Source organism: Chanos chanos, chromosome 6 (genome assembly GCF_902362185.1).
Source record: "Chanos chanos chromosome 6, fChaCha1.1, whole genome shotgun sequence".
Lineage (NCBI taxonomy): Eukaryota > Metazoa > Chordata > Actinopteri > Gonorynchiformes > Chanidae > Chanos > Chanos chanos.
Genome location: NC_044500.1, coordinates 19,600,162 through 19,627,099, shown reverse-complemented (window position 1 = coordinate 19,627,099; position 26,938 = coordinate 19,600,162). Strand labels below are relative to the sequence as shown.

At 40.2% G+C, this 26,938-nt stretch overlaps 2 protein-coding genes across 2 annotated transcripts; both read right to left on the bottom strand.

Annotated features, from left to right (window-relative positions):
- Positions 1 to 12,364: 12,364 nt before the first annotated feature.
- Positions 12,365 to 18,922, bottom strand: LOC115815558 (collagenase 3-like). The gene is made up of 10 exons (XM_030778521.1): positions 18,827 to 18,922; positions 18,416 to 18,654; positions 18,046 to 18,194; positions 17,662 to 17,787; positions 17,419 to 17,574; positions 17,036 to 17,156; positions 16,640 to 16,773; positions 12,954 to 13,113; positions 12,662 to 12,765; positions 12,365 to 12,465 (listed from the first exon to the last, which is right to left on the bottom strand). Exons 1-10 carry the CDS (start codon positions 18,920 to 18,922, stop codon positions 12,365 to 12,367), a joined length of 1,386 nt encoding a protein of 461 aa, XP_030634381.1.
- Positions 18,923 to 22,563: 3,641 nt separating this feature from the next.
- On the bottom strand, positions 22,564 to 26,279 carry LOC115815557 (collagenase 3-like). The gene is made up of 10 exons (XM_030778520.1): positions 26,184 to 26,279; positions 25,773 to 26,011; positions 25,469 to 25,617; positions 25,100 to 25,225; positions 24,857 to 25,012; positions 24,492 to 24,612; positions 23,462 to 23,595; positions 23,153 to 23,312; positions 22,861 to 22,964; positions 22,564 to 22,664 (listed from the first exon to the last, which is right to left on the bottom strand). The coding sequence occupies exons 1-10, from the start codon at positions 26,277 to 26,279 to the stop codon at positions 22,564 to 22,566; spliced, it is 1,386 nt and encodes a 461-aa protein (XP_030634380.1).
- Between the last annotated feature and the right edge of the window lie 659 nt (positions 26,280 to 26,938).

The window sequence follows — 26,938 nt, the reverse complement described above, 5'->3', positions numbered from 1 at the left end:
TCAAGTAAATACAGAACACAAACAAAGGGGATGGCGATGCTGACAGGAGGCTGACAGGGGGATGAAGGATGGTAATACCAGGATGGATCGGTCCAGAGGGCAGGAGGAGTCAGGATCACTGGTATCTCAGGAGTAGCATGTGTGGCTCAACAGAGAGAGAGAGAGAGAGAGAGAGAGAGAGAGAGAGAGAGAGAGAGAGAGAGAGAGAGAGAGAGACATTGTTAGATATGTTCATTTCCACATAATGGTTAAGGGACAATGTACATTGTGTTCCAAGTGCAGGCAGGGACTCCAGCAAGACTAGCTATTACAGAATAGCTAAAAGGGAGAGCTAGAAGGTAATATGGACATGAGGGCACTCTGGGACACAAGGCGGCCACCCACTCCACCGTCAACAAACCTGAGTGAACGTGTTGGGGGGGGGGGGGGGCGACAGCATCCAAACATCCCAGTTCACCAAACACTCTATTCCCGAGAACCCTCCAAATCTGCTCCTTTACCTAGTAAAGAGCTGTTAGCAAAAGGCTTGGCTAAACAGATAAGTTTTCAGCCTTGACTTAAACATACAGATTGTGTTTGAGTCTCGAACACAAATTGTGAGTCTGTTCCATAACTGTGGGGCTCTGTAAGAGTAGGCTCTGCTCCCTGCTGTAGCCGTCACAATTTGTGGTACCAACAAAAGGCCTGCACCTTTTGATCCAAGTAGGCCTGGCGGATCATAAAAGACCAGGAGTTCGCTCAGGTACTGTGGCACAAGACCATTTAGTGCTTTATAGGTTAATAGTAAGACTTTATAATCAATGCGAGATTTGATTGGGAACCAGTGCAGTGTGGATAGGATAGGAGTGACGTGGTCATATCTTTTGGTTCTAGTAAGAACTCTGGCTGCTGCATTCTGGACTAACTACAGCTTATTTATACACCTATTAGAACATCCAGACAGTAGGGCATTACAATAGTCTAACCTAGAGGTGGTGAAAGCATGAACTAGTTTTTCAGCATCGTGAGATGACAATGCATTTCTTATCTTGTTAATATTTCTAAGATAAAAGAAGGCTATCCTGTTAATATTATCTACATGAGCTTCAAATGAAAGACTGGAGTCAATGATTACACCAAGGTCTTTACTGCTACACATGATGAAAAAGAAAGGTCAGCCAGAGTTACCACGTGATCAGAAAGCTTACTCCTAGCTGCACGTGGTCCTAGTACAAGTACTTCTGTCTTTTCAGAGTTAAGTAAGAGGATGTTAGTAAGCATCCAGTGCCTAATATCCTTTAGACATTCCTCGCTTTTATTAAGCTGGTGTCTCTCGTCTGGCTTCGCTGAGACATACATACCTCAGTATGTGTAGAGAAGTCACCATTTACATCAACAAACTGATAATGATCAGTTAAGTAAGACCTAAGCCATAAGAGGGCTGTTTCCTTAACTCCAACAACATTTTCTAGTCTATCAAGGAGAATAGTATGATCTACGGTGTCAAAGGCTGCACTAAGGTCAAGCAACACAACCAAGGAGACACAACCCTGATCCTAGGCCAGTAATAGGTCATTTACAACTTTAACCAGTGCTGTCTCTGTGCTATGATGAGGCCTAAATCCTGTCTGATACATTTCATGAATGTTGTTCCTATGTAGGTATGAGCATAACTGCTGTGCTACAGCCTTTTCTAGGATCTTGGAGATAAAGGGGAGGTTTGATATTGGCCTATAGTTGGACAACAAACAGGGGTCAAGGTCAGGTTTTTTAATTAGGGGTTTGATAACTGCTAGTTTAAAGGATTTAGGTACATAGCCAGTGCTACGGGAGGAATTGATTATTTTTAGAAGAGGTTCGATGACTACTGGTAGTACCTGTTTGAGGAAACGTGTAGGTAAGGGATCTAATACACAAGTTGGTGATTTTGATGAAGAAATTAGTGAGGTTTATTTGGCCGCTTGAAGGGGAGTAAAACATTCTAATCACTGATCTGATTTAGTTATATTGTTATCTACAGTGTTAGTTATCAAATTATCTGGTTTTAAATTTATAGTCTGAATTTTTTGCCTGATATTTTCAATTTTGCCACTGAAAAACTTCATGAAGTCGTCACCACTGTATATTGACAGTGTACATTTTTCCAAGGTGCTCTTATTCTCAGTTAGTTTCGATACAATATTAAATAAGAATCCAGGATTGTTTTTGTTAACTTCTATTAGGGTGGAAAGATACCTTGATCTGAGCTTTTCTATAGCTCAGGAGGCTCTCCTTCCATGCTAACTGGAATACTACTTATTTAGTTGGGCATCATTTACGTTCTAATTTTCAAGTGGTAAGTTTTAAGGCGCGTGTGTGCTCATTATATCAGGGAGCTAGTTTTTTCTCTCTAATTATTTTCCTTTTAAGTGGGGCCACATTATCTAAGATGTTGCAGAACGCTGACTCTAAGCACTCAGTTGCCTGATCAAGGTCTGTGGGTGTGACAGTGATCCAATAAAAGTTGATAACTCTGGGAGATTATTGATAAAGTTCTGCGTAGTAGTTGACGTAAACGTATGTTTATTCCAATAGAGTCATGAGGTGCATATATCACTAAGAAACATTTTGAATGAGATAAGATAAGGATCTGAGATAGCTTCAGATTGTGGAAATGTAATTACACTTTCTATATTTAATCCGGGTGTTAGAATAAGATTGAGGGTGCGACCGCCATTATGAGTTTGCCCTGTGACTGTCTGATTAATCCCTACTGAATGGACTAAATATCTAATTAAATAGCTAATTTCACGTGCCGTAAAATGGAATCTCCTATAACCAGAGCTCTTCAGGTTTCTCAGTGGCTCTTTCACTGAGGAGGGTAAACCTGTTTGACACGTGAAGCGGGGAGGGGTGTTTCTCCCGTGGGCTAGCCTTACTGTACGTTCACACTGAGAGCGGCGAGAGCGTCAAAATTCACTCAAGTCGCCCTGCCAACAACGCTATCGAACATTGTGGACGCTCTGACGTCGGTGAAATAGGCGGATACAAGTTCATTCAGAATGCTTGGTCATGCAAACCTGTAGGGGCTGAAAGGCAAACAAACGTGTAGACCAGGGGTGGGCAAATCCAGTCCTGGAGGGCCACGGTCCTGCTGTTTTTCTTGTCGACCAACTAAATACAGTCTCCGATTGGCTGAAGAGCATGCACACCTGTTTTCAAAGTGAAAATCAACAGGTAGCTAAGAGGTGAAAACAAAAACCAGCAGGACACCGGCCCTCCAGGACTGGATTTGCCCACCCCTGGTGTAGACTGATATATGCAGACTGACCACAAGTAGGGTATAAGTTAACTCTAAGTGAAATCTTTTAAATGTGAAGCTGAGAAATTGATCGATTAAGGAAAGAAATGAACAATTACAATGACAAGTTTGATAACAAAATAAACTAACGAAATAAACTAATTATAAGCCATTTGTGTGGTGTGACTTTTGCGGTGATGCTAAGTGCTAACATGCTAACAATGCTAAGTCAAATTTCAACATTTCAACCCGCAACGGCTATGATCACACTGTCCTCCGTTGTGCTGGGAACTAAATTACATGTTTGGTGGGAACAGAGGTTTACACGATTGTGTTCTCCAGAATTCTCTAGTGGGTAGGACTTCTAAATTCCGACTGGTTGCCGCCGAACTGCGTCATAGCTCATTACCATAAAGTTAACCGAACTTCAACTTTATTCTGATGCTTAAACCCCCCTCGCCGTGCCACTCTTCGCCGCTTAAAGACGCTGGATCACATAGAAAATGAATGACTTTCGGTCGCCTTGACGCTCTCGCGGCTCTTGGTGTGAACGTACAGTTAGCGCTAGCTTTGGCTTTGCACTTATGCCGCCGAGTCGTCACCCATTTGCCACGCTGTGAGGGCTCTAATGCCGGAGTCAGGGAGTTGCTAACTCTACCTGAGCCATCCAGATTTTCCTTTACAGGAACTAGGCTATTCTCACTCTCACTAAGCCTTTCTAGCATCTGGATGTGTGGCACACCCCCCCATTAATAGTAATTTTGTATCCCCATTTCTATTTTTTTTGTATCCCCACCAGGATTTTGTAGACCTTCTCTTTGTTGTTGCATTCTGATATTTTAGTTATTGCCTCTGTTTCATGCTGTGTTCAACTGTTTAAAATACGGGCAGTTTGGGTATAAGGGATTGTGAGTAAAGGGAATGAGAAATGTTTCGGTTCTTGAACACATACCCGTTGCTTAGGGTTACGGACAAGCGCACATGCGCTATACTTACCTGCTGGAGTAGTAGAATCCGTTGGAAAAAACTGTCGAGTGAGTAGAGTGCGAACGGGTGAGAGGAGATTGTTGGAAGAATATCGATTTATTGGACGTTACGGAATAAACGGAAAAACTTACCAAAAAACCAACACTTGTCCCGAGCATCATTTAGTCAAGTGTGTAACAGATGCGCATCTCTAATGCTACAATCTTCACCATCAGGGAGTTAACTAATGTACATTTAGCACAAACAAAGCTGTTACTAATGACGGAGGAAGAGTGGCTAAACATCCTGCACTTGACACACTGAACAAGCTGAGTATTTGCCATAGTGAGTGTTTGACGTACCTTTCTCGGAGATTTGATTGATATTAAATTAGGTGTTGGTATTTAAATTAGGCAGTTCACTCGTCGAGCAGCAGTAGAGTCGCACAGGAAAAAACACATTACAGTTCATTACTTTATCAGAAGATGTTGGTAGTCCTGATTATTTGCATAGAATTAAGCAGGCGATATGACAGAGAGGTTGTTCTAGTGGAGTGCTATTGAACAGCTCCCTCTCCATGTGTTATTTCAGGAATGACTATGTAAAGAATGCAGCAGTAGTAAAGAACTGCTCACAGTGATGTCTTTAATTTTTTTTTATCTGTTTGGTCTTTTAGGAAATGTGATCATCAAGTACATAAATTGTGAAAGGACTGGTATTTAAGTATTCCACCATGGCAAGCTGTCATTATGGACAACCGTAATTACACCAGTATCTTGGTCAACAGGTTATGAGGAAAGGATAGCAGTGAAAGAGCATCCTTCTTAGAAACATCCAGATTCAATAAACATGAGCTGTAAGTGTGTATGAAGTAGTGAGTTTAAGCCTACTCGTTTTTCACTATTTATGGTAAATTGTCCTTACAGATTTTTGTCTGAGGGCGGCACGGTGGCCCAGTGGGTAGTGCTGTCGCCTCACAGCAAGAAGGTCTCGGCTTCGATTCCCAGCCGGGCGGCCAGGGTCCTTTCTGTGTGGAGTTTGCATGTTCTCCCCATGTCTGTGTGGGTTTCCTCCGGGAGCTCCGGTTTTCTCCCACAGTCCAAAGACATGCAGATTAGGTGAATTGGAGACACTAAATTGCCCCAATGTGTGTGTGAGTGTGTTTGTCTGTGTGTCTGCCCTGCGATGAACTGGCGACCTGTCCAGGGTGTTTCCCCGCCTTTCGCCCTATGAGCGCTGGGATAGGCTCCAGCACCCCCCGCGACCCTAATCAGGATAAGCGGCTTAGATAATGAGTAAGATTTTTGTCCAGGACTAGATGCTTGTCTTTGTTTGTTTGGTTTTTTGTTTGTTTGGATGGGGCTGTTTTGATTAATTTTGTTTTAAGAACTTGACATTATCATACCTGGTCTGTCTGAAACAAAGGCTTTTAGGAGGTTAATTATTACATTGCTATTGTTATGGGTTAAAACAGAAGAACATTTTAGTTCCACTGATACACTCACTCTTCCCATAACACTGTAGAGATAAGACAGACAACAGCCACTAGAGTGTCACCCACCCTCGCAATGACACACATGCACTTGTACAAAATTGTAAATGCATATTAGCATCTTACGTTAATATTCATTCAATGTTATTAAAAAGACCGTAATTCTTAAAAGTGCCTGTTGAAAGATTTGACACGAGTACAGTGCGACTTGCCCAAACAAACATAGACGATAATGTTAAAAAGCTTTCATTTCATCCTGTTCCTTACTGTCACAGTTGTTAAATGGTGAATTCTAAACACAATATGACATAAAATAGAAACTTCATATTATGTCCACGGAGATCAGTCCAGCACACTCAGCACTGCCTCCCATTCATCTTTGTCATTTGCATCTGTCAGGAAAAGAGCTCTGTTTTCACGGGTTTACACAATAGATGCCGTCTCGTGGTGTCACAAATTGCGGGCAAAGAGAGCCATTATGTTCAGGATCTCGCACAAGAATGTGTCCTCACAAGTGCAAGCTTTAAAACTGGTTTAGCGTCAAATGTCACACAAAACGCTATTTGGAAGAAGAAGAAAAAAAAAAACACGTTTAGCAAGCTCGCATGTGCAGTGTCAACAAATGATTCTGATTTGGCTTGGTTGTTTTGCGATCCATTCTTCTAAATTTCACTGTTCTGAACATTTTGACTGTAGGGTAGCAATTAAGGGGTTGTACTCGGCGATTAACTGAGACAGTTGCTCTAGAGCAAGGCTAAGGTGAACATTCTGAGAATTCAGACAAAGGTACATCAGTAGGTGAAGAGTGGTGGCACTTTGCCCGAACCGCCGTCAACGTCGGGACTTTTCAACCTCTGTCACTCTGACAACGACTTATCTGACTGTACACAGCAAAAGGTCATATGAGTTTATTTTTTATTTAACTGTGCTTTATAAGGCAGGAACAGCTAAAAAAAAATAATAATAATTTTTGAATAAGGAGAAGCTCCCCTTGAGTCTGTCAGTTCCTCATTTTAATAGAGAACTAAAACTGGGCTTGGCTTTGATGTGTCTTATTTTATTTTGCATCCGTGGTAAAATGCAGTCTATCTGAAGTTCTGATCGTGAACAGCCTTGAATTATCTAATAGGCAGTTACAAATGCAAACAGAGACAAAGGTCAGAACAAGACACGAATATTGTGTCGGTGAAAGCACACTAGCGAATACAAATACAAGTGCAAGTGCAAATGCAAATGCGAACAGGGCAAATTGTAATGGACTGAGTAACACTGTGGTAAATTAACTAACGATTACTGACTACTGAGTCAATAACTTGAGTCAGTGTCCAATATAGCACCATTTTGATTCAGTCTTTTCTGTGAATGAACAAGTTTGTCTAAAATGTGTTTTCTTGTTACTGAATATATGTTTTGCTACTCAGAATACATTTGTGATATTCAAGATAATGCAGCGCCCTGGAGAAGGATTTCAGAAACAGGCTTGTCGGCCAGAGAGAGTGTAGAGTTGCTATTGAAAACTGCAGGTTGAACACATGCCTGATAGGTAATCTGATCACAGTACTTGTCTGAATCCCGGGGTGACAAACAGGCTTTCAAAAGGTTACATTTCAGTCTGCTCTGCAAAGTAGGGCATCCTATTCATGAGCTTTTTAAAACAACTGTAACAGGCTTTCAGTGTAAAATGACATACTTGTACAGTAATATCTTTGAATGCGTTTCTCTCATAGTGCATTGCTCTCTCATAGTGCATTGTTCTTGAATAACGCGCAGTGTTAAATGTGTTGTGTGTGAAATATTGTCAGACTGGCTCTGTCTGTATAAGACAAGAAACGGGGAATGTAAAGGAGTGAATATGTTATGGTATTCCTCATGTCCTTCTTTAGCACTAGGTGATTGTACCGGTGGATTCAGCTGAGATGATGTTTGTAACCAGCTCTATTGACATTAACTAATGTCTTACGCTTGTCCTCACAGCAAAAACAAAGTGTTAGAGATTTAAAAAGAGCCCTTCTGACCTTTTTCTTTCTACTAAAATATTTAGTGCTTTTGCTGGAAAATTGTATGTCACACAAATTTCTGTGCAAGAATGAACTGATCAGTCCATGTTGTGAGTCTAGAGGTAAACTACAGTTAATAAAAACACTTATAAAATTGTGGCAGAGCTCTCCTATCCTGAACACTTCTGATTGCCACAGAAACAAAGTAGACACTCCAAGTTCATTTCCTTTTCTGGTAATTCTCTGCATTGTGTGTGTGTGTGTGTGTCTTGGGCGTAGAAGATAAACCACAGGAATACCCTGGAATCATTCCAGACTGCATTACATTCAATCAGTAATTTCACTCTGCACCAAGGTTATTGAGCTTTTTTTCCTAGAGCCTTTGGTTTCAAACATTGGTTTCAAACACTTAAGCGATGTTATTTGTTTAATGCACCATTGGATGAATGAAGCAAGAGTACTGAGCTAATTTCAAAAATGCAATACTCACAAAAAGGTTCAGTGTGATGGATTTTGTATCATGCCCATGAAACAGCGAGTCAGCAGTAATTTTATGAACTTCACTGAAGATTTTAGAGCTAAATCAAGAGTTTTAAAATTTTATTAACTTGGTATTTGGCAGATGCACTATCCAGCTGGAGCAGACTGTTGCAAACACAGTCAGGCTATACATAGGGTCACACCAGGACAGCACATACAGGGAAAAAAAGGGGAAATCATTTGAATATGTTGCTTGTGCATTCACATACAACTGTATCAAGAACTCTAAGTATGTTATGTACTCACAAAATCACCACTGTCAAATCAAGTCTGATTTTACTCTCTGGAGAGAGTCGGACCATATTAACTCACTCACCCTAGAGCATTTACTGTTTTTATCTAAAGTGTGTGGCAGTCCAGCGTTCTGTGTTGATCAAGTATAATATTTACATGTGATTTACGAGTATAAATGTTGATGAAATTTTTGAAGGATTTTGTACTGTTTATAGCCTGGTATACTATATACTGCTTTTGACAGGATCATGCCTGGCCCCTGTGTTTTGTCAGAATTATTCTCTTCCTAAGGAAAACAGACACGTTCTGAGACTGTATGTGTCTAACTGTGCTAGTACATCTGTTTCTCATTAATGGATCCCCCACTCAAGTTACACACTGCAGGAAACAATACAAAACACGATCGAGCCCTTTGTGTGGTTTTCGCTCTTTTTACCCCTTTTTACTTTTTGCTCTCTCTCTCTCTCTCTCTCTCTCTCTCTCTCTCTCCACCCCCAGCTGAGCTGTCCTTTTTCAGCCCCAGCATATTCATTTCATACTGAAATTCACGTTACAATTTTATCTAACCATTCACTTTGCCTTTGTTCTACATACTGAGCATTTTCACTGTCATGTTCTCACACCAGGCTAAGTGATTAGAAGGTTCCCAGTTGCCTGACAAAACAGTAAATCGAAGACAAATGGGGCACATGAACAATAGGAAAGACAACAAGGTGAAAGACAGCTGCATCGTTAGCAAGTGAGCAACATCTTTGCACCAGAATAAAGAGTTTAGGTTAAATAAATCTGTTTGTGCAACAACAAGATCTGCTGCACAAGTTTGCTATTAAAGTTGTTAGTGAATGCTCTTTTTGGTTTTTTTTGCTTTTCTTTGTGCTGCTCAGAGGTAAAAGGAGGCCTGGGAAAAAGAAACCTCAAAGGGCCTTTCCCAGCAGTCAGCGTTGCAGACCTATCTCACATCTGTGACATAGTTCACAGGGAGTCCAGGGTAAGTCTTTAATTGCATCCACATGCTTGTGTTCACTCTATGGTCCAATGGATAACAAGCACCACAGGACATCAGAGTGCCCTCTCTGAGGTGACTTTCAGCCATTAATGAAAACCCAACAAACTAATGTCTCAACTCCTATCTGTTCTACAAGAACCTTCATAAAAAATCAGGGGATGCAGGGGAAGGCACATAATTTCCTTACAAACAGAGGTGAACACAAACAGAGCAGACGTGACCACAGTGGATATTATCGGCCCATCATATGTGTTAAGCATTGACCAGGTCGTCTGTTTTATCCTGACTACACAAACTCACGCTTTTAAAACTCCGATAATAATGGCAATATCACCAGTTTTATCCGTTTGTATATTAAACAGTAGTTGTCCTTACTCTCTGTACCAGTCAGCTGCAGACAGGGAGAAACCATTAACAGAATAACACAAGAAGATTCAGGAGAGATACCCATGGGACAGTGTGTTTGGCCTACAGAGGGCCACTACTCTAAAGATAGATAAATATATGTGTGTGTGTGTGTGTGTGTGTGTGTGTGTGTTAAAGATTACAACTCAGATAGATAGATAGATAGATAGATAGATAGATAGATAGATAGTCTGTGAAACCTCGTACAACTGGGCGAAAGATGCAATAGAAAAGCCTTATGTAAATGAATTATGAAGGGCCAGGTTCCACTGGCTTGCTAATGTTCTTTTTGAGATATACAGGTTATAGGTGAGGTAGAGGTAGACTACTAACATAGTTGATCTCAGGTTTTACATAATAAGAAACAGCAGCTTTGAGGACAGTACACAAGAGATAGAAAAATAAAGAGCGCAGATTTTGATACAGGGTGAAGTACATGTTAGCCTTTTGACCTGAAATGGTTTGCACAAAACTCCAGGGAAGGCTCTTTGTTCCTTATTAGTCCCTCCATAAAACAGCCATGGAGTTCTCAGCAGTGGCTTGCTTTTACATCAAGGTGATTCTCAAAGAGATGAAGCAGTTGATCTTTTTCCAGAGTAAGGCACCTCCCAGCAATAACCTGCAGCTGCACAGATCTACACGTGAGTTTATGCATCCACGTGATCCAACCTGTGTTTTTTGTTTGTTTGTTTGTTTGGTTTTTTCCTTTCATTTTTTTATTTTTCAATTTTGCCTCTTATAATATTTTCTATATAAGCAAGCCAAATTTAGCGTGTTTATCATGTAACTTAATTATTCCTGTAGGAACCTGATTAATTTTGTGTGATTTAATGTCATGAGAGAATTGGCTGCTCCAGACTGAGAGACACCATTCAAATACAGATAAACGCAATAATGCAGCTCTACTGCCTGGTTCCCAGACACAATTTACTGCAGCACCACCTTGAGGCTCAACACAGCTGTAGATAAATGATATATGTATCATTCATTCATTGTTATATTTGCATCCATTACTGAGAAGGTATATAAATATTTAGTCTGTCAAAGACTGCACACCAGTGAAAAAAATTCTACGAACCTTATGATCTAAAGAAACAGATTTTAATGTTTTTCTCACATTTTTCACAAGCAAAATTTAAAATAAAATCTGTTCAGTGTAGACATTACAGGTAATGCTAATCACAAACACATCTTTGTTTTTGTTTTTGTTTTACCATTAAAAATGCCGTAAATGTTGGTAGTTTTCTGCAATTCTGTGTTGGTGAGAGAATTTCTGATTTTGCTGCAGACACTGGGGTGTTTGAAAACAAGCAGGGGCCAGTCCATGACAAGACTTCCTGTTTTACTGCTTGTGGGCAATCCCCTGAAGGAACTCATACCATTTCAAAGTAACTGATAGAAGGCAGGATTCACATAAACATCCACTGACTGTATTTCTTAAGGTGTTTAACATAAAGTATGAAACACAGAAGAGTAAATGGAAATCAGAGGAGCCACATCAAGATGAGCTTTTGCATGAATGCTTACTGGAGCAGCCCTTTTTTTTCTCAAACTGAGGTCTGAAACCTCTCTCTCTCTCTCTCTCTCTCTCTCTCTCTCTCTCTCTCTCTCAGCAAACACTGAGAACAGCTCTTGTTTCCAAGCTCAAACAATGCCAAGCAGCGAGCCCTGGAAGCCTTAATACTGTTTGCTCTCTTCACTAAATCCTCAAAACCACCAATGTGTTTACACTGTGACCTGCATCAGATACTGAGTCATTCTCATGAACTCCTCAAATGGAGCCTCTGAGTAAGAGCTGACTGATCAGCATAATGAGTGATACCTGCCTGAAAACTGGGCATGTAGCTTGTTTTGTGTACATGTATCACCAATATCTGTGCCGAGGCATAAAATAAACAAAATTAAAAGCATGTCACTGAGAGGTTTCTCCAGTATTGACAGTAGTCTCCACAGGCTTGGAATGGAAAATCCACAGAGGAAACTCAGAGAATTCTCCAGAAAAGCTTACTGATCTCTGTCAGAGCACACTATTCATCTTAAAGATCTTGATCATGAAGTGTAAATTTAACTGAGTGGTAATCTATAACAAAACCCACAATTTATACCATTACTAGTAAAGATCAAAGACGAAGGTAGGAAAAATAAATTGAATAAATTGAAATTTATTTTATTTTGCTTTTCATAACAATGGCATTAAGTAATAATTAAACCAGTCAAAATTAATTAAATTAACAGAGGAAATGTCTCAGATATTAGTTCTCATCCAGGAGAACTCAGAGCTCAGCCTTTTTTCAGGCTTCATAGTTAATTGTTTTATTATTTATCATCTATGCATCAGCAGAAATCCACAGCTGTATGGTGTGTATACTCCAGGACCAAGGCAACTGAATAATCAGCTGATCTCTTAAGAGAAAGACAAACACCTGTGCTCGAGGGCACTTTCTCTTCCCTCTCATGGTGAGAAGTTAGCAGTACAGCAGATTGTTGACTCTCATTAGGCGGATGACTTTGCGAGCACTGTAGCTATACTCAAACACTGTGTGTTCGTCAAAGAATTGTAAATATCCTGTGTGGAAAAAAACAGAAACAAACAAACTGAGGGTCTCTCATACATACACAAGCTGAAGCCAGGACAGACCAAACTGGGAATGACAATTAAATGAATTTTTCTAAGCTCTTTCATGACAGCTTCACCTAAATGTACAGATAACATGAAACATTAGCGGGACTTTAAAAACCAAAGTTAAGAGCGAGTTGTTTACCTGAAGAGTAGGCAGCTGCATCCACCTCATCACCTATTCCAGGGAAATCTGTCTCTATGGATCTTGGGTATCCACCATCCATTGTCCCTGTCTGTTCGTCGTAGCTGTGGATGAGGAAGCAGTCCGGTCAAGATACCCACAGACCACACTAACAACATCTTACCAGTCATAGTTTAATTTCTCTCAGAACTCTTAAAATCAATTTTAGAGATAACTTCAAAACAGGCGGTCATTGGTATGTAGCTTCTGACACACGACAACGTGAAATTAAGTACAGAGTATCTCAATGTACCTCCAGTATTCTTCATCAGCGAAGAGCAGAGTCTTCCCCGTGTCTTGGACATGTACAGCAGCATCTATTTTGCGAATGCTTTTTGGGAGGCCCAATTTGTGGATATATTTTGGGTAGCCATCAACTAAATCATATCCATTCAGGGCCCACATTCTGATACCTGCAGCATTTTAAAGTAATAACTTGTGTAAGTTCATATGACTTTTACCATTTTTTACTTAGAAACATCTGTAACAAGACATTTAGACTGGGAATTATGTGACATTGTTACAGAAAGGAAAATAGGTTGAATCTGTACATACACCAGCACATACACATATATATATATCAGTACTTTTTTTTAAATTCTTTTCATTTATTTGTTGATGGTCACTCAGAAGGGGGTGGGGCTACTTTTTGGACCATCTTCAAAAGGAGCTCGTGCTGGATACGGCAATGGCAGAGTGGTAGTGCAAAGTGGAATGTTAGTTGTTGCTGCAGCCAAGTGCTTTATAAGAAAAAGACAGCATTAGTGGTCTCCAAGAAGGAGGATGCCAAGTCTAATCAGCCTGAAGGGGATTCAAGTTGGGGAAAACAGCAATTGTCATGGTTAACGAGGACAAAGAAGCAGAGTTGCATTTGTACGTTTGCATTTGTTTATTTGACGACTTATCCCAGAGTACCATACTGGTAGGAGCCCGTGACACTGCACCCCAGTCACACTCTAGACGTGCACAAGCATGGTACATATTCACACTGGAAATTTGTCTGCAGTATTTTGGATTTTACAGCCAGCAACTTTAGGCATATAGGCGTTCTGCTAGCTGGATTTTAACATTAAATTTTCAGATTGTGTTAAGTGGTTGTGTGGCTTGATACTATACAAATTTAGAAAAATGAGTGAAGCGCTCAAGGCAGAGGAGTTTATCAGTCATAATCGAATTTTCCATTCAAGGGATTGGTATCAACTGAAAACAACTATCTGTAGAAAATAGCAGACCATTTGAATGTCGATCGTCCAGCAGATGTCAGAAAAGCTGACTAACAGTGATTCTACTGCTCACTTGCAGTTTGCAAAGTTGGAACCTGAAAAAGAGTGTCTTTGACAGGGAATAGCTGTTCTGCTTGCATTAGATAGAGAACAAATGAGGCTAGACAGAGAGAGAATGGAGAGAGAGTTTAAACAAAAGAAGGTTTAGACTGCAATTGGACAAACACCAAATAGCTACCCTGGAGGCGGAAAGACTCTTTGACCCAACTAAAAATTTTCGTTTGATCCCTCAGTTTAGCAAGAATGAGATTGACATTTTCTTCATGTATTTTGAAGGAAGTCACTAAATCATTAAAGAATAGTGTATGCCTCGACATTGAAACTATCCTGAGGATCAGACAGTGGAGAATGTAAAGAAAGCTGCCGTTATGGCAAGTGATTTTTAGCTCACATGTCAGAACGTTTCCAGCAATACGTACAGGCCCAATTTTTTCAGGTCCCCTGTGGGAAAAGGGACTGAGAGAAGTTCTCAGAGGAACCTCAGATGGCAACATGTCTGCGGAACATGAGTACACAGTGGTTGTGTTACGAGACTCAGGTGCAGCCCATTCACTGTTGGTGGCAAAGCATATCACCCTTCTAGCAATTAGTTCACCAAATGTCTGCGCACTGATTCAAAGGATGGATAGCGAGTGAGGGCAGTCTGAAACTGTCCCTCTTCACTAAGTTCATTTGAAACCAACCTGCAGACAGTTAAGGTAAGAGTGGTGGATAGTCTGCCTGCTCCAGGGGTTACTTTTGTTCTTGGGACAGACTCGGAAAGAGATAAGGTGTGGGTCGTTACCTTGGTGACTGAGACTCCTGTGGACTCCTGTCCACAGTTTGCTGGTGTTTTCCTAGCTTGTGTGGTGACTTGTGCCCAGTCTCGTGAGGCACAGAAACAGGAAGAAGCAGTGGACTTAGCGCAAGCTGATAAAAGGATAATGTTGGCTGAAAATTTCTTTATAGAGGGCCTCAGTACTGATCCAAATTTCACATGGAAAGGTTAGATGAGAGAACCAAGTTATGACCTGAGGAAATTTTGTGTTCCATCAGATTATGCTTCCTCCATGTTACAGAGATGAGATTTTGAGACTGGCTCATGAAATCCCAACAGCAGGTCATCTAGGCATTAATAAGACTCAAACAAGAGAGTCCAAGCCCTTCTATTGACCAAAAACATGCAGAGAAATTGTTATCTTTTGTAAAACCTCTCATGCTTGTCACTTAGAAAAGCAAACCAGTCCATTTCATCTGCTCCACTGATTCCCTCCCCAGCCTTTGATAGTGGAGATCCCTTTCAGGCTCAGTTGAGTGATCCACATCCGATTAAAGAGAAACTGAGTGATGGGAACTGTATTGTGCATGCTCCTGACATTTGCTGAAGTGAGGTTACCCAACAGCAGTGTTTTGGCAGATTTAGACACATTTTTTAGTTATTTGACACCAAATCATTCAAGTGATGGAAACTGGCTTTTAGACAAGTCATCCTACTCTGTTTGAGGGGGTACTGTACCTATTCTGAATTCTGAAAAGCTTTACAGGATCAGAGAAGAGGTAGCATACGTGCTTGACCATCGCATCATTGAACCTAACGTGAGTGACTGGAGCACATCTATTGTTACCATCCCAAAACCAGATGGTTCTCTAAGGCTGTGTGTGGATTATCTTAAGGTAAGCAGTCACTACAACAGACTTTTCCAATCCCGGGAATCAAAGACTGCATTGATATACTGGGTTATACCAATCCTGTGTCAAAATTTGTTCTTTTGAAGGTAATTGGCAGGTTCCCATGTCAGGCCAAGCAAAAGAGGTCTCTGCATTGTGCATACTAAATAGCGTACATCAGTTCAAGGTGCTACCCTTTGGAGTCAAAAATGCTCCATCCTTCCCCTGTCCTTATGAGTCAAGTCACTGAAGGGCTTCCTAACTACACTGTCTGTTGATGTACTGGTGATGTAGTGCTGTATGGAGAGACTTGGGAGGAATATCTGTCTGACATAGAAAAGTTTTTTGAGAGATTCAAAACACCAGGGCTGGTCATTAATCTATCAAAAAAGTGAGATAGGGAAGGCTTGCATCACCTACCTAGGTCATATGGTTAGGCAAGGCAAGATTCAACCCTGTATAAAACGGAGGCCCTTTCTTAGCTTACATTCCCACGCAACAGAAGAAAGCCGATGCGTTTTCTGGGAATGTGCAGGTTTTTTAAAAAATTTTGCTTCAGTGACCGAACCATTGATCAACTTGCTGCATTAGTTCAAGTGGACAGATTCTTATCAGGCACCAAATGAGCAGCTCGAGGCAATACAATTCTGTGAGACAGTGGTGATTGCTCCCGATTTCTCTTTGCCATTGAAGTTAGCATTGGATGCTTGAGATGTGGAGGTAGGCACTATACTCCTTCAGGGAGATGGCTCAGGGATGGGCAGGCCTATGGCCTTTTTTTCAAGGAAATGAAATGACCGTCAAACAATTTATTCCACTGCACCCAAGTCAAACTCTAGACTTGAACAAGGATCTTACATGCTCACAGAGGGATTTTGTGGGGTTTTTTTTTTCTTTTTTACAAATGAAGAAAAAAACAATGCCAAACTAATCAGCAAGTTTTAGAGGGTAGGATATTCCTACGGTATGAGGAGATGATAAATGTCAGGTGATGTTTTTAAAAACTCACCACTGAAGATGATGACAATGTCTTTCTCTGGATTTTCATAAGCAGCATCAACTGTTTTGGGGAGGAAAGGCCATGTGGACTTGATCAGGATCTGCTGAGGTTCAGGCATTTGTGGGTGCAGACGCCAGTAATACCTACCGACCATGACATACACAACATGAATGATGGTTAAAAAACATTGGTGATTCTAAAGAAATAAGGCAGAATTGATGTCATAAATCAGAGCAAACATCTACCTAAGTGTTTTTTTAAAGTGGATCAGATGAAACAAAGATGAGGTTAAAGGAATCCTTTAGGAATTTGAGGCAGTCTCAGAATGAATCTAAAAAAGGTTGAGGCAACCATATTAAATTCCACCATGACAGTGCAGACATCAGTATGGTGTTCATACAGTACCTGTCCTTAAAGATTATTGTTTCCCCTCTGAGCTCTGTGACTGCATCAAAGGATAACTCAGGGTCACATCTGTTTGGTGCTTCAGGCTTGGGCTTCACTTTTCGATGGTCTGGGTTAGGACCTACAGAGCAAAGGTCAGTCATATTATTTTCAAGCTAGAACATGTGATACAACCTAGCACCTAATTTGAGGATTGGAGTTGTAGAAACAGTTTGAGAATATGGGTACAGTTTTTTCTTGTTAGGTTACCATGGTATTAATTACTAAAGTGATCTGTTGCCCTCCCCAGGAAATTACAAATAATAATCCTTGTAGCCTTAAAGTGTTTCTTTGACACAAATACAGATTCAGACAGGTACACTTTGGTTTCAGAGTCTACTGACCATAAAGAGACTGGATTCCTTTGATGTCATCTTCAGACAGGGGAAAACCCTGAGCGTACTCATAAACTGGGTACATCAGTGCTCCTGGATCAGAGGAATGACCCATACCCAGGGCGTGGCCAAGCTCATGGGCCGCCACCAGAAACAGGTTGTAATCTAGAAGATGGAAGAGAACTCAGTGCTGCTTTCAACCACCAGAGTGAATCATAATTACTTGACCTGATTCATTGACAGACAACATACTTCTGGAGTCCACGGTCCATGTTTCATCCTCATCGAAGTGTGCATCCCCTCCGATGCCATTTCCGGGGGGGTAAGCGTGTGCCAACAGTCCGTCTGGTCCATCAAATGGGTTATGATCACCATGTTCTGTATTTCAGAAAGGAAAATTAGAGCAGGGTTATGTTTCCTTCAACTGTCTAAGCTTTTGATGAGGATTTAATTCTAGAGAATTTGGAGAATTTGTAACCTTCTATGCTGAAATTTGAATATTTAGTGCAAAGTTTGGTAGGTACAAAGACATCTTAGTACACATAGACAAGGTAAGAGTATGATTATTAATTATATTTGTGATGACATGGTTTCAGCTATGCAGACGGATAAAGGAGAGATGCTAATCAAAAATACCTCTGGCCCCAAAGCTGATCATAATATCAGCAATACCATCATGCAGTTTCTTAAACTTCAGGGGAGTGACTTTGCTCCACACTTGCAGGGCATTGTGTAGGGCTCGATCCACATCCTCCTTTTTCAGATCTGGAGTGTAGTTCACTATTCTGTAGGATCAAAAGAAACATTGAAACGTAGTTAAAAAAAACAGAAAACAAAACAAAATACCTTGCTTTTAGTATACATACACTTTCAGGGCCTCTGAGTTCAAGTATGTTCTACAGACAGTTAAATCTGGAGGAGAGGGTAAGATTAGACATGAAGTAAAAAGCCCTCCATACTGTAAAGCATCTTTTCCTGAATCAATAGTCTACATGACAGACATTACCTGAATGTCACAAGATTGGTTGTCCATTTTGGGTCTTTGGGGAAGTGACTATACGCGACCACGTCTGGTACCCCACAGCGGGGCATGCTCATGAGCTCCAGTGTTTTGGAATCCAGGTTGCCAGTAACTTCCAGTCTGAAGAAAGACTGCATCTCTTTTATCTTCTCCTGCATGGTACCTGAGGGCTTCCCTGCTGCCTGGAGCCCGGCTGGCATGTTGTAGAATCTTCGAAGATATTTCTAAAAGTATGTTGAGAAAACCAGGGCAATTTTTAATAAAAATATCTAGAGATACCTAAACTATTTTTAAAAAAAAAAGGAAAGAAAGAAACTTTTCAAATTAATTTATATAGTTATTTAAGATTATACTGGACCATTGAAGACTCCACAATTCTAAAGAAGTTCAGCTTACCTCAGCTAAAAGCCAGTCGTCTGTCTCTGAAGTCAAAAGAGGTTTCGCAAAAGAATGTGCGACTGTCAAAAGGAGGATAATGCTGGTGATTTCCATGCTGACTCTTTACTGCTCCCTGCTCCAACACTGACAGGCTCTGAGGCTTCCTGAGTTATATAGTGTCCTGTGTGGTGGTGTTTTTTTTCATCTCTATCAATATGATTCATGAAAAAGCACATCCACGACTTCCTCGAAAGTGCTCAGGCAAGGAAAAAAACATGCAGTATGAAACACCTCTTTGGATTTGCCAGTGATTTAGTGAGAAATGATTTAATTTATTTAAGCAATTTCCGTATATATCTTGTTAATAATACCAGGAAACAACATATATATTTAACTAAAAATGCCTGTCCAGACACGTGGCAAAATTAGACCGAGATAACGTCATTGGGTCAAATGCTTTGAATCAGAGCAGAGACAGACAGAGTAGAGACCCATGACTGTGAAACAGTATCATGCTGTCTTGACTCAGCACCCGCTGATGCCCTCCTAACAGACACAAGAAAAAGGACTTGGAAAAAAAAAAACTGTATAACATATATAAACTCCCCGTTGAGCTTACATCACTGCCTTTGCAAAAAAAAATAAATAAATAAAAATACCTATGCAGTGATATTGAGACAAATTCATCTTTAATCTGATTACAGACAGATTATAACAGATTACACAAACATTTGTTTACATAGATCAGAAACATCTTTACACAAAGCAGATGCGCCTTTATGTAAAGATCTTTACATATGTCAGATGCAGTGTTCATTACTATGGTTATTCACATGAATCAGATAAAGTGCTTTCTTCTGAGATTTTCTGGATCACAACGATAGGTATTTTGTTTGCAAGAAGAGAATGTGTGGGTATGATTTTGTTTGAATAATGACTACATGAAAATGAAAACCTTGGATTCAGATGTTTATTTGATTTTTCCAAACAGCACGTAATGGCTGGTAGGGAATTTTTGTGGAATCTTACTTCTGTTTCAAGAAATAATAAAAATACCTATGCATAATTTTCATGTGGCTTGACCTGGGGTCATCTGAGGTCTGTGAACCAAGTAAAGGACATTATTATAGGTATGAGTGACTGTGTGTGTGTGTGTGTGTGTGTGTGTGTGTGCCCATGCATGTGTATATTGCTCACTGATTCGTTCATTCATTCAACCATTCATTCATCCATCCATTTATTGCTTTCTCTGATTGAATAAGCAGTGATATATCTTCCATTCCAGAAGAAAAGAAAGATGGATGTGTAGAGGAATACAAGCATGTGCAAGCCCTGTGTCACTGTTTCTCTGTTATGAAGTGTGATATGGATGAGAACATTTTCACACATTGCCCCCCAAAAAAAGAATAACTATACAACTACATGCAACAAACGAATGTTTGGTGGGGAAGGCATGAGAATAAAAAAACAGCCGCACCATGCTGAGCTCACAGTTAATGGCAGTTAAATCCATGCGTTACGCACAATGCGAATGTTATTACTTATGCATTGTTAGAATACAGCGTAATCTCTAGCTTGTTGAGGAAATGCTGAACTCTTAATCAAAACGGGAAACATAATTTTTGTGAATATATGTATGGCCTATACGTGGCATTTCTTTATTATTTAATATTATTTATTTATTTATCGATTTATATATACTGTAGCCTACCATAACAGGAGGGAAAAGTGTGTTTCTGTTTATTTGTATAAAGTTATTCAAACCTGCTTCATGTTATATATTTGTTCAAAATCACATTATTTTTCAGGTTATATGTGTGATATATTATCTATATGTCCATAAACCTTTGATGAAAGATTAACCTGGATCTATGGGCCTGCAACCAATACTACTGCCTGAAGGGAACATATCCTTTTTAGTGAGAATAGCATACCGAAAATGAGTCATGAACAATGGATGCAAGCAGGGGATTTTTTCTGCAGATGCAGCTCCATACTTGTGTACTCACTCACATACAGACTCACGTACACGCGCTCTCCTCAATTCGTCCCTGCGAAGAATCGGCCCAGTGTTGTCTGCTTCCTCAGGAACTTCTACATCAAGTCCCGTCTGCAGCATCCAGCAACTGGACAACCGACTCAGTCGCTGTCGATCCTCTGAGAACTCCAGAGTCAAGAATCAACTCAGTTGTCGGCAACCCTCCAGTAGTAACTCCTGACTCTTGTACCCGATTGTGACTGCCATTAGAGGAAGTAACTACATTGGAGCATAAGTCAGATTGTTTCTTTTGGTTAAATGTGCCTCTTCTTGAATAAAAATTAATACATACGTATAATTATGTCATTCTAGTGCACAAGAGGTAACAAGAGTGCTTCACAATTGACATCTAGATGCTACTTCTTGCTGTTAAGTTAGTTCTTGTGTGTGTGTAGTCAATGTCCCATGATTTCTATCTAAAATCTGTCTTATTCAACACTTCATTTGATTCTATACCGTTTTAATTTGAAAATTGTAAAAAAAAAAATTAATTAAAAAAAACATGTTGACAATCGCTTCCCATACCTTGGGTGGGCAACGAATCACCACTCGATTTACTGAACGTGGTGGTCCAGGAAGTTCACAATCTACAAGAATTCAATTCTCCAGGCTACTTTGTTTAATACATGTTTATGCTAATGAAGAATGATTATGAATCCTTTCAAGGCTCAGTGTTGAAAGAGCTGTTCAGAAAAAACATATTGCAACTGGGTTCAGATTCTAAAATGAACTCAAATAATTATGATAAAGGTCAGTGATATTGGTATTCATCCCCATTAAATGGAACTCATCTACACAACTGCATGACAGATGTTTCCCGCTTCAAATATTGAGTCATTCTCACGAACTCCTACTGGAGCCTCTGAGTAAGAGCTGGCTGATCAGCATAATGAGTGACACTTGCCTGAAAACTGGGCATGCAGCTTGTTTTGTTTACATGTATCACCGATATCTTTGCAGAAGCATAAAATTAACAAAATTAAAAGCATGTCACTGAGAGGTTTCTCCAGTATTATGACAGTAGTCTCCACAGGTTTGGAATGGAAAACCCACAGAGGAAACTCCAGAAGAGTTTACTGATCGCTGCCACAGTTAGACAGTTCGTCTTAATCAAGACATATAAGTTTAACTTAAGTGATAACTTATAATGGGAAAATCAATATTCTAGACCTGTTCCAACTTACTAATAAAGACCAAAAACAAAGGGAGAGCAATCAGGATGAAACAGAAATTGATTTTATTTCGTTTTTGATAACAATGGCATTAAAGTAAAGATTAAAACTATCAAAATTCATTAAATTAACAGAGGAATTACTTTTTTCCATTGTCATCTAGGAGAACATTTATTGCCCTGCTTTCAGGCAACAGATGTACACATCAAACAAACATTTTTAAATAGTTATGCCAATCAGAAAAAAAATCCCAAACTGTCAGACTATAAATAAACATATGGTGGGTGTACTCCAGGACCAAAACAGCTGAACACCCACCCAATCTCTTAGATATTAGTTCTCATCCAGGAGAACTCAGAGCTCAGCCTTTTTCAGGCTTCATAGTTAATTGTTTTATTATTTATCATCTGTGCATCAGCACAAATCCACAGCTGTATGGTGTGTATACTCCAGGACCAAGGCAACTGAATAATCAGCTGATCTCTTAAGAGAAAGACAAACACCTGTGCTCGAGGGCACTTTCTCTTCCCTCTCATGGTGAGAAGTTAGCAGTACAGCAGATTGTTGGCTCTCATGAGGCGGATGACTTTGCGAGCACTGTAACTGTACTCAAACACTGTGTGTTTCCTAAAGAAGCTCAAATATCCTGTGGGGGGGAGAGACAAAAACAAATACACTGAGGGTCTCTCATACATACACAAGCTGAAGCCAGGACAGACCAAACTGGAAATAAGGCTTCAATTAATCTTTCCTCAGTCCTCATTGAAGCATCACCTAAATGTACAGATAACATGAAACATTAGCGGGACTTTAAAAACCAAAGTTAAGAGCGAGGTGTTTACCTGAGGAGTAGGTGGCTGCATCCACCTCATCACCTATTCCAGGGAAATCCATCTCTATGGATCTTGGGTATCCACTATCCATTGTCCCTGTCTGTTCGTCATAGCTGTGGATGAGGAAACAGTCCATTCACGTTACCCACAGACTGCACTCGCAACATCTTATCAATCATAGTTTCATTTCTCTCAGGACTATTAAAACCAATATGAGAGTGAACTTGAAAACAGTCAGTCATTGGAGTATAGTTTCCACCACACAGCAAAATGAAATTAAGCACAGAATGTCTGAACGTACCTCCAGTATTCTTCATCAGTGAAGAGCAGAGTCTTCCCCGTGTCTTTGATATGTACAGCGGCATCAACTTTACGAATGCTTTTTGGGAGGCCCAATTTGTGGATATATTTTGGGTAGCCATCAACTAAATCATATCCATTCAGGGCCCACATTCTGATGCCTGCAGCATTTTAAAGTAATAACTTGTGTCAGCTCACTAGACTCTTAGAATTGACTGCAACTGGAACTAAACATTTAGACAGCAAGTCATGCGACATGAGGAAATCCAAGATGGTGATAATGTCAAATGAAGTTTTTTAAAAGATTCACCACTGAAGATGATGACAATGTCTTTCTCTGGATTTTCGTAAGCAGCATCAACTGTTTTGGGGAGGAAAGGCCATGTGGACGTGATCAGGATCTGCTGAGGTTCCGGCATTTGTGGGTGGAGACGCCAGTAAAACCTACCAACGATGACACAGAAAATATGAGTGATGGTTAACATACATCAGTGACGCCAAAGACACAAGGCAGAATTGATGTCATAAATCAGAACAGAGATGTGTCTGAGAGTGTCATGTCAGTTCAATTCAAGGAATACACTGATCTATAGCACAATGTCGTCAAGATCAGGTTTGAGAAGAGGAAATTCTGTCAGTCACACTCACTGATACACCAGTATGTGGAGTGATTTTTTTCCCCCACAGTTGATTAGACTGAACAAAGATGAGGTTAAAGTCATAGTTTAGGAATCTGAAGAAAAATCTAAGAATGAATCTAAAAAGGTTTGAGACAACCATATTAAATTCCAACATGACAGTGCAGACATCTGTCAGGGAAAACTTGGGACTCAGTTGCAGACTTGCCAATGAATGAATAAGAGATGTTTATTATGTCAGGCAACAGTCTTTCAGTACACTTAAAGCGGAATCCAAAAAACAAGCAGAGGTCGTACCAAAGAGCAGTCAGAGGCAGGCCAACAATCCAAAACAGAAGACAAAGGCAAATTCCAGGGACAGGGAAAAGGTAAAAAAACAGGTGCAAGGCAGGCAGGCAGGCAATATCCAACAGGCAAACAATCAAAAAAACAGGCAGAGGTCAAACACGGAAAGCAATCAAATAACAGTACAACACACTGGGGGAAAGCGGTACAAACTGACAAACAAAGGGTAGAACAGGCAGGGTTTAAATAGACAGACTAATACAACTCCAATGAGAGACAGGTGAGCACAATGACACAATAAGTGAGGGGCGGGGCCAGAGCACACGGAAAACCAAAATAAATGACCAGCAGGGGCACAACAGAGAAAACAGTTCATGCAGGAACCCTGACAACATCAGTATGGTGTTCATACAGTACCTGTCCTTAAAGATCATCGTTTCCCCTCTGAGCTCTGTAACTGCATCAAAGGATAACTCAGGGTCACATCTGTTTGGTGCTTCAGGCTTGGGCTTCACTTTTCGATGGTCTGGGTTAGGACCTAAGGGTCAAAGGTCAGTCATGTTATTTTCCAGCCAGAACATGTGATACAACCTAACACCTAATTTGAGCATTAGAGTTGTAGAAACAGTTTGAGAATATGGGTGCAGCTTTTGCTAAGTTACGATATTATTAATCTGAGTGAGAAAAGTGATCTTTTGTCCTCTGATTTTAATTACAAATGTTAATCCTCATAGCCTAAAAGTGCCTCTTTTGTCACAGACACAGATTGAGACTCTACTGACCGTAGAGAGACTGGATCCCTTTGACGTCATCTTCAGACAGGGGAAAACCCTGAGAATAGGTGTAAACTGGGTACATCAGAGCTCCTGGATCAGAGGAATGACCCATACCCAGGGCGTGGCCAAACTCATGGGCCGCCACCAGAAACAGGTTGTAATCTAAAAGATGGAAGAGAACTCAGTACTGCTTTCAACCAGCAGAGCGAATCATAACTACTTGACCTGATTCATTGACAGACAACATACTTCTGGCATCCATGGTCCACATTTCATCCTCATCGAAGTGTGTGTCCCCTCCAATGCCATTTCCGGGGGGGTAAGCGTGTGCCAACAGTCCGTCTGGTCCATCAAATGGGTTATGATCACCATGTTCTGTATTTCAGAGAGGAAAATTAGAGCAGGGTTATGTTTCCTTCAACTGTCTTTCGATTTTAATGAAGAAATATGTTTAAAGAATATGAGAGAATTTATAACTTTCTATGCTGAAATTTGAATAATCTATGCAGAAATTTGGTATATACAAAGACAAAATAAGAGTATGATTATTAATTATATTTGTGATGACATGGTTCTAGCTATGCAGATGGATAAAGGAGAGATGCTAGTCAAACATACCTCTGGCTCCAAAGCTGATCATAATATCAGCAGTGCCATCGTGCAGTTTCTTAAACTTCAGGGGAGTGACTTTGCTCCACACTTTCAGGGCATTGTGTAGGGCTCGATCCACATCTTCCTTTTTCAGATCTGGAGTGTAGTTCACTATTCTGTAGGATCAAAAAAACATTGGATATTATATAGTATACACTTCAACAGTTTCTGAGTGCAGGTGTGTTCAATAGACAGGAAAGGGTAAGATTAGGGATGAAGTGGACAGCCCTCCATACTGTGAAATGTCTTTCTCTAAATCAACAGTCATTACCTGTAAGTCACAAGATTGGTTGTCCATTTGGGGTCGTTGGGGAAGTGACTGTACGCGGCCACATCTGGTACCCCACAGCGGGGCATGCTCATGAGCTCCAGTGTTTTGGAATCCAGGTTGCCAGTAACTTCCAGTCTGAAGAAAGACTGCATCTCTTTTATCTTCTCCTGCATGGTACCTGAGGGCTTCCCTGCCGCCTGGAGCCCAGCTGGCATGTTGTAGAATCTTCGAAGATATTTCTAAAAGTATGTTGAGAAAACCAGGGCAATTTTTAATAAAAATATCTAGAGATACCTAAACTATTTAAAAAAAAAAAAAGAAAGAAAGAAACTTTTCAAATTAATTTATATAGTTATTTAAGATTATACTGGACCATTGAAGACTCCACAATTCTAAAGAAGTTCAGCTTACCTCAGCTAAAAGCCAGTCGTCTGTCTCTGAAGTCAAAAGAGGTTTCGCAAAAGAATGTGCGACTGTCAAAAGGAGGATAATGCTGGTGATTTCCATGCTGACTCTTTACTGCTCCCTGCTCCAACACTGACAGGCTCAGAGGCTTCCTGAGTTATATAGTGTCCTGTGTGGTGGTGTTTTTTTCATCTCTATCAATATGATTCATGAAAAAGCACATCCACCACTTCCTTGAAAGTGCTTATGGCAAAGACAAAAAGAAAAACATGCAATGTGAAACCCCTCTCTGAATGCACCTACGTTGCCAGAAAGTTGACCACAAAGTGTTTTTCCTTTTTGCTTTGAATTGTGTGAACCACATGAATAGAAGATGCCAAAATCTCCATCAGGCTCAAATTAATGAGACAGAGTGCACATACGTTATGTGAATGATTAAATAAATGCCCATTTTTTTCAGTTTGGGAACTTGAATTGATCAAAAAATGGAAGTGACATATGAGTTTTGTCCGTAGGCTACTAAGTGACAATGAAGGCATTTAACTAAAAGCACTTCCCCACAGACATGTAACAATAAGACTAAGATAATGGTGTCATCTTCAGGGCTTTGTAGAAATACTTTGCATGTACTTAATGTTTTGTGAATATTTCTGGTTTATGTGAGTAAAAATGTTTCTGTCAAGTTCCATTTTCCACTTCATTACATTACCCAAACCAAATGGCAACTTTTACTTCAATACATTTCAAGTCTGCGCTGTGAG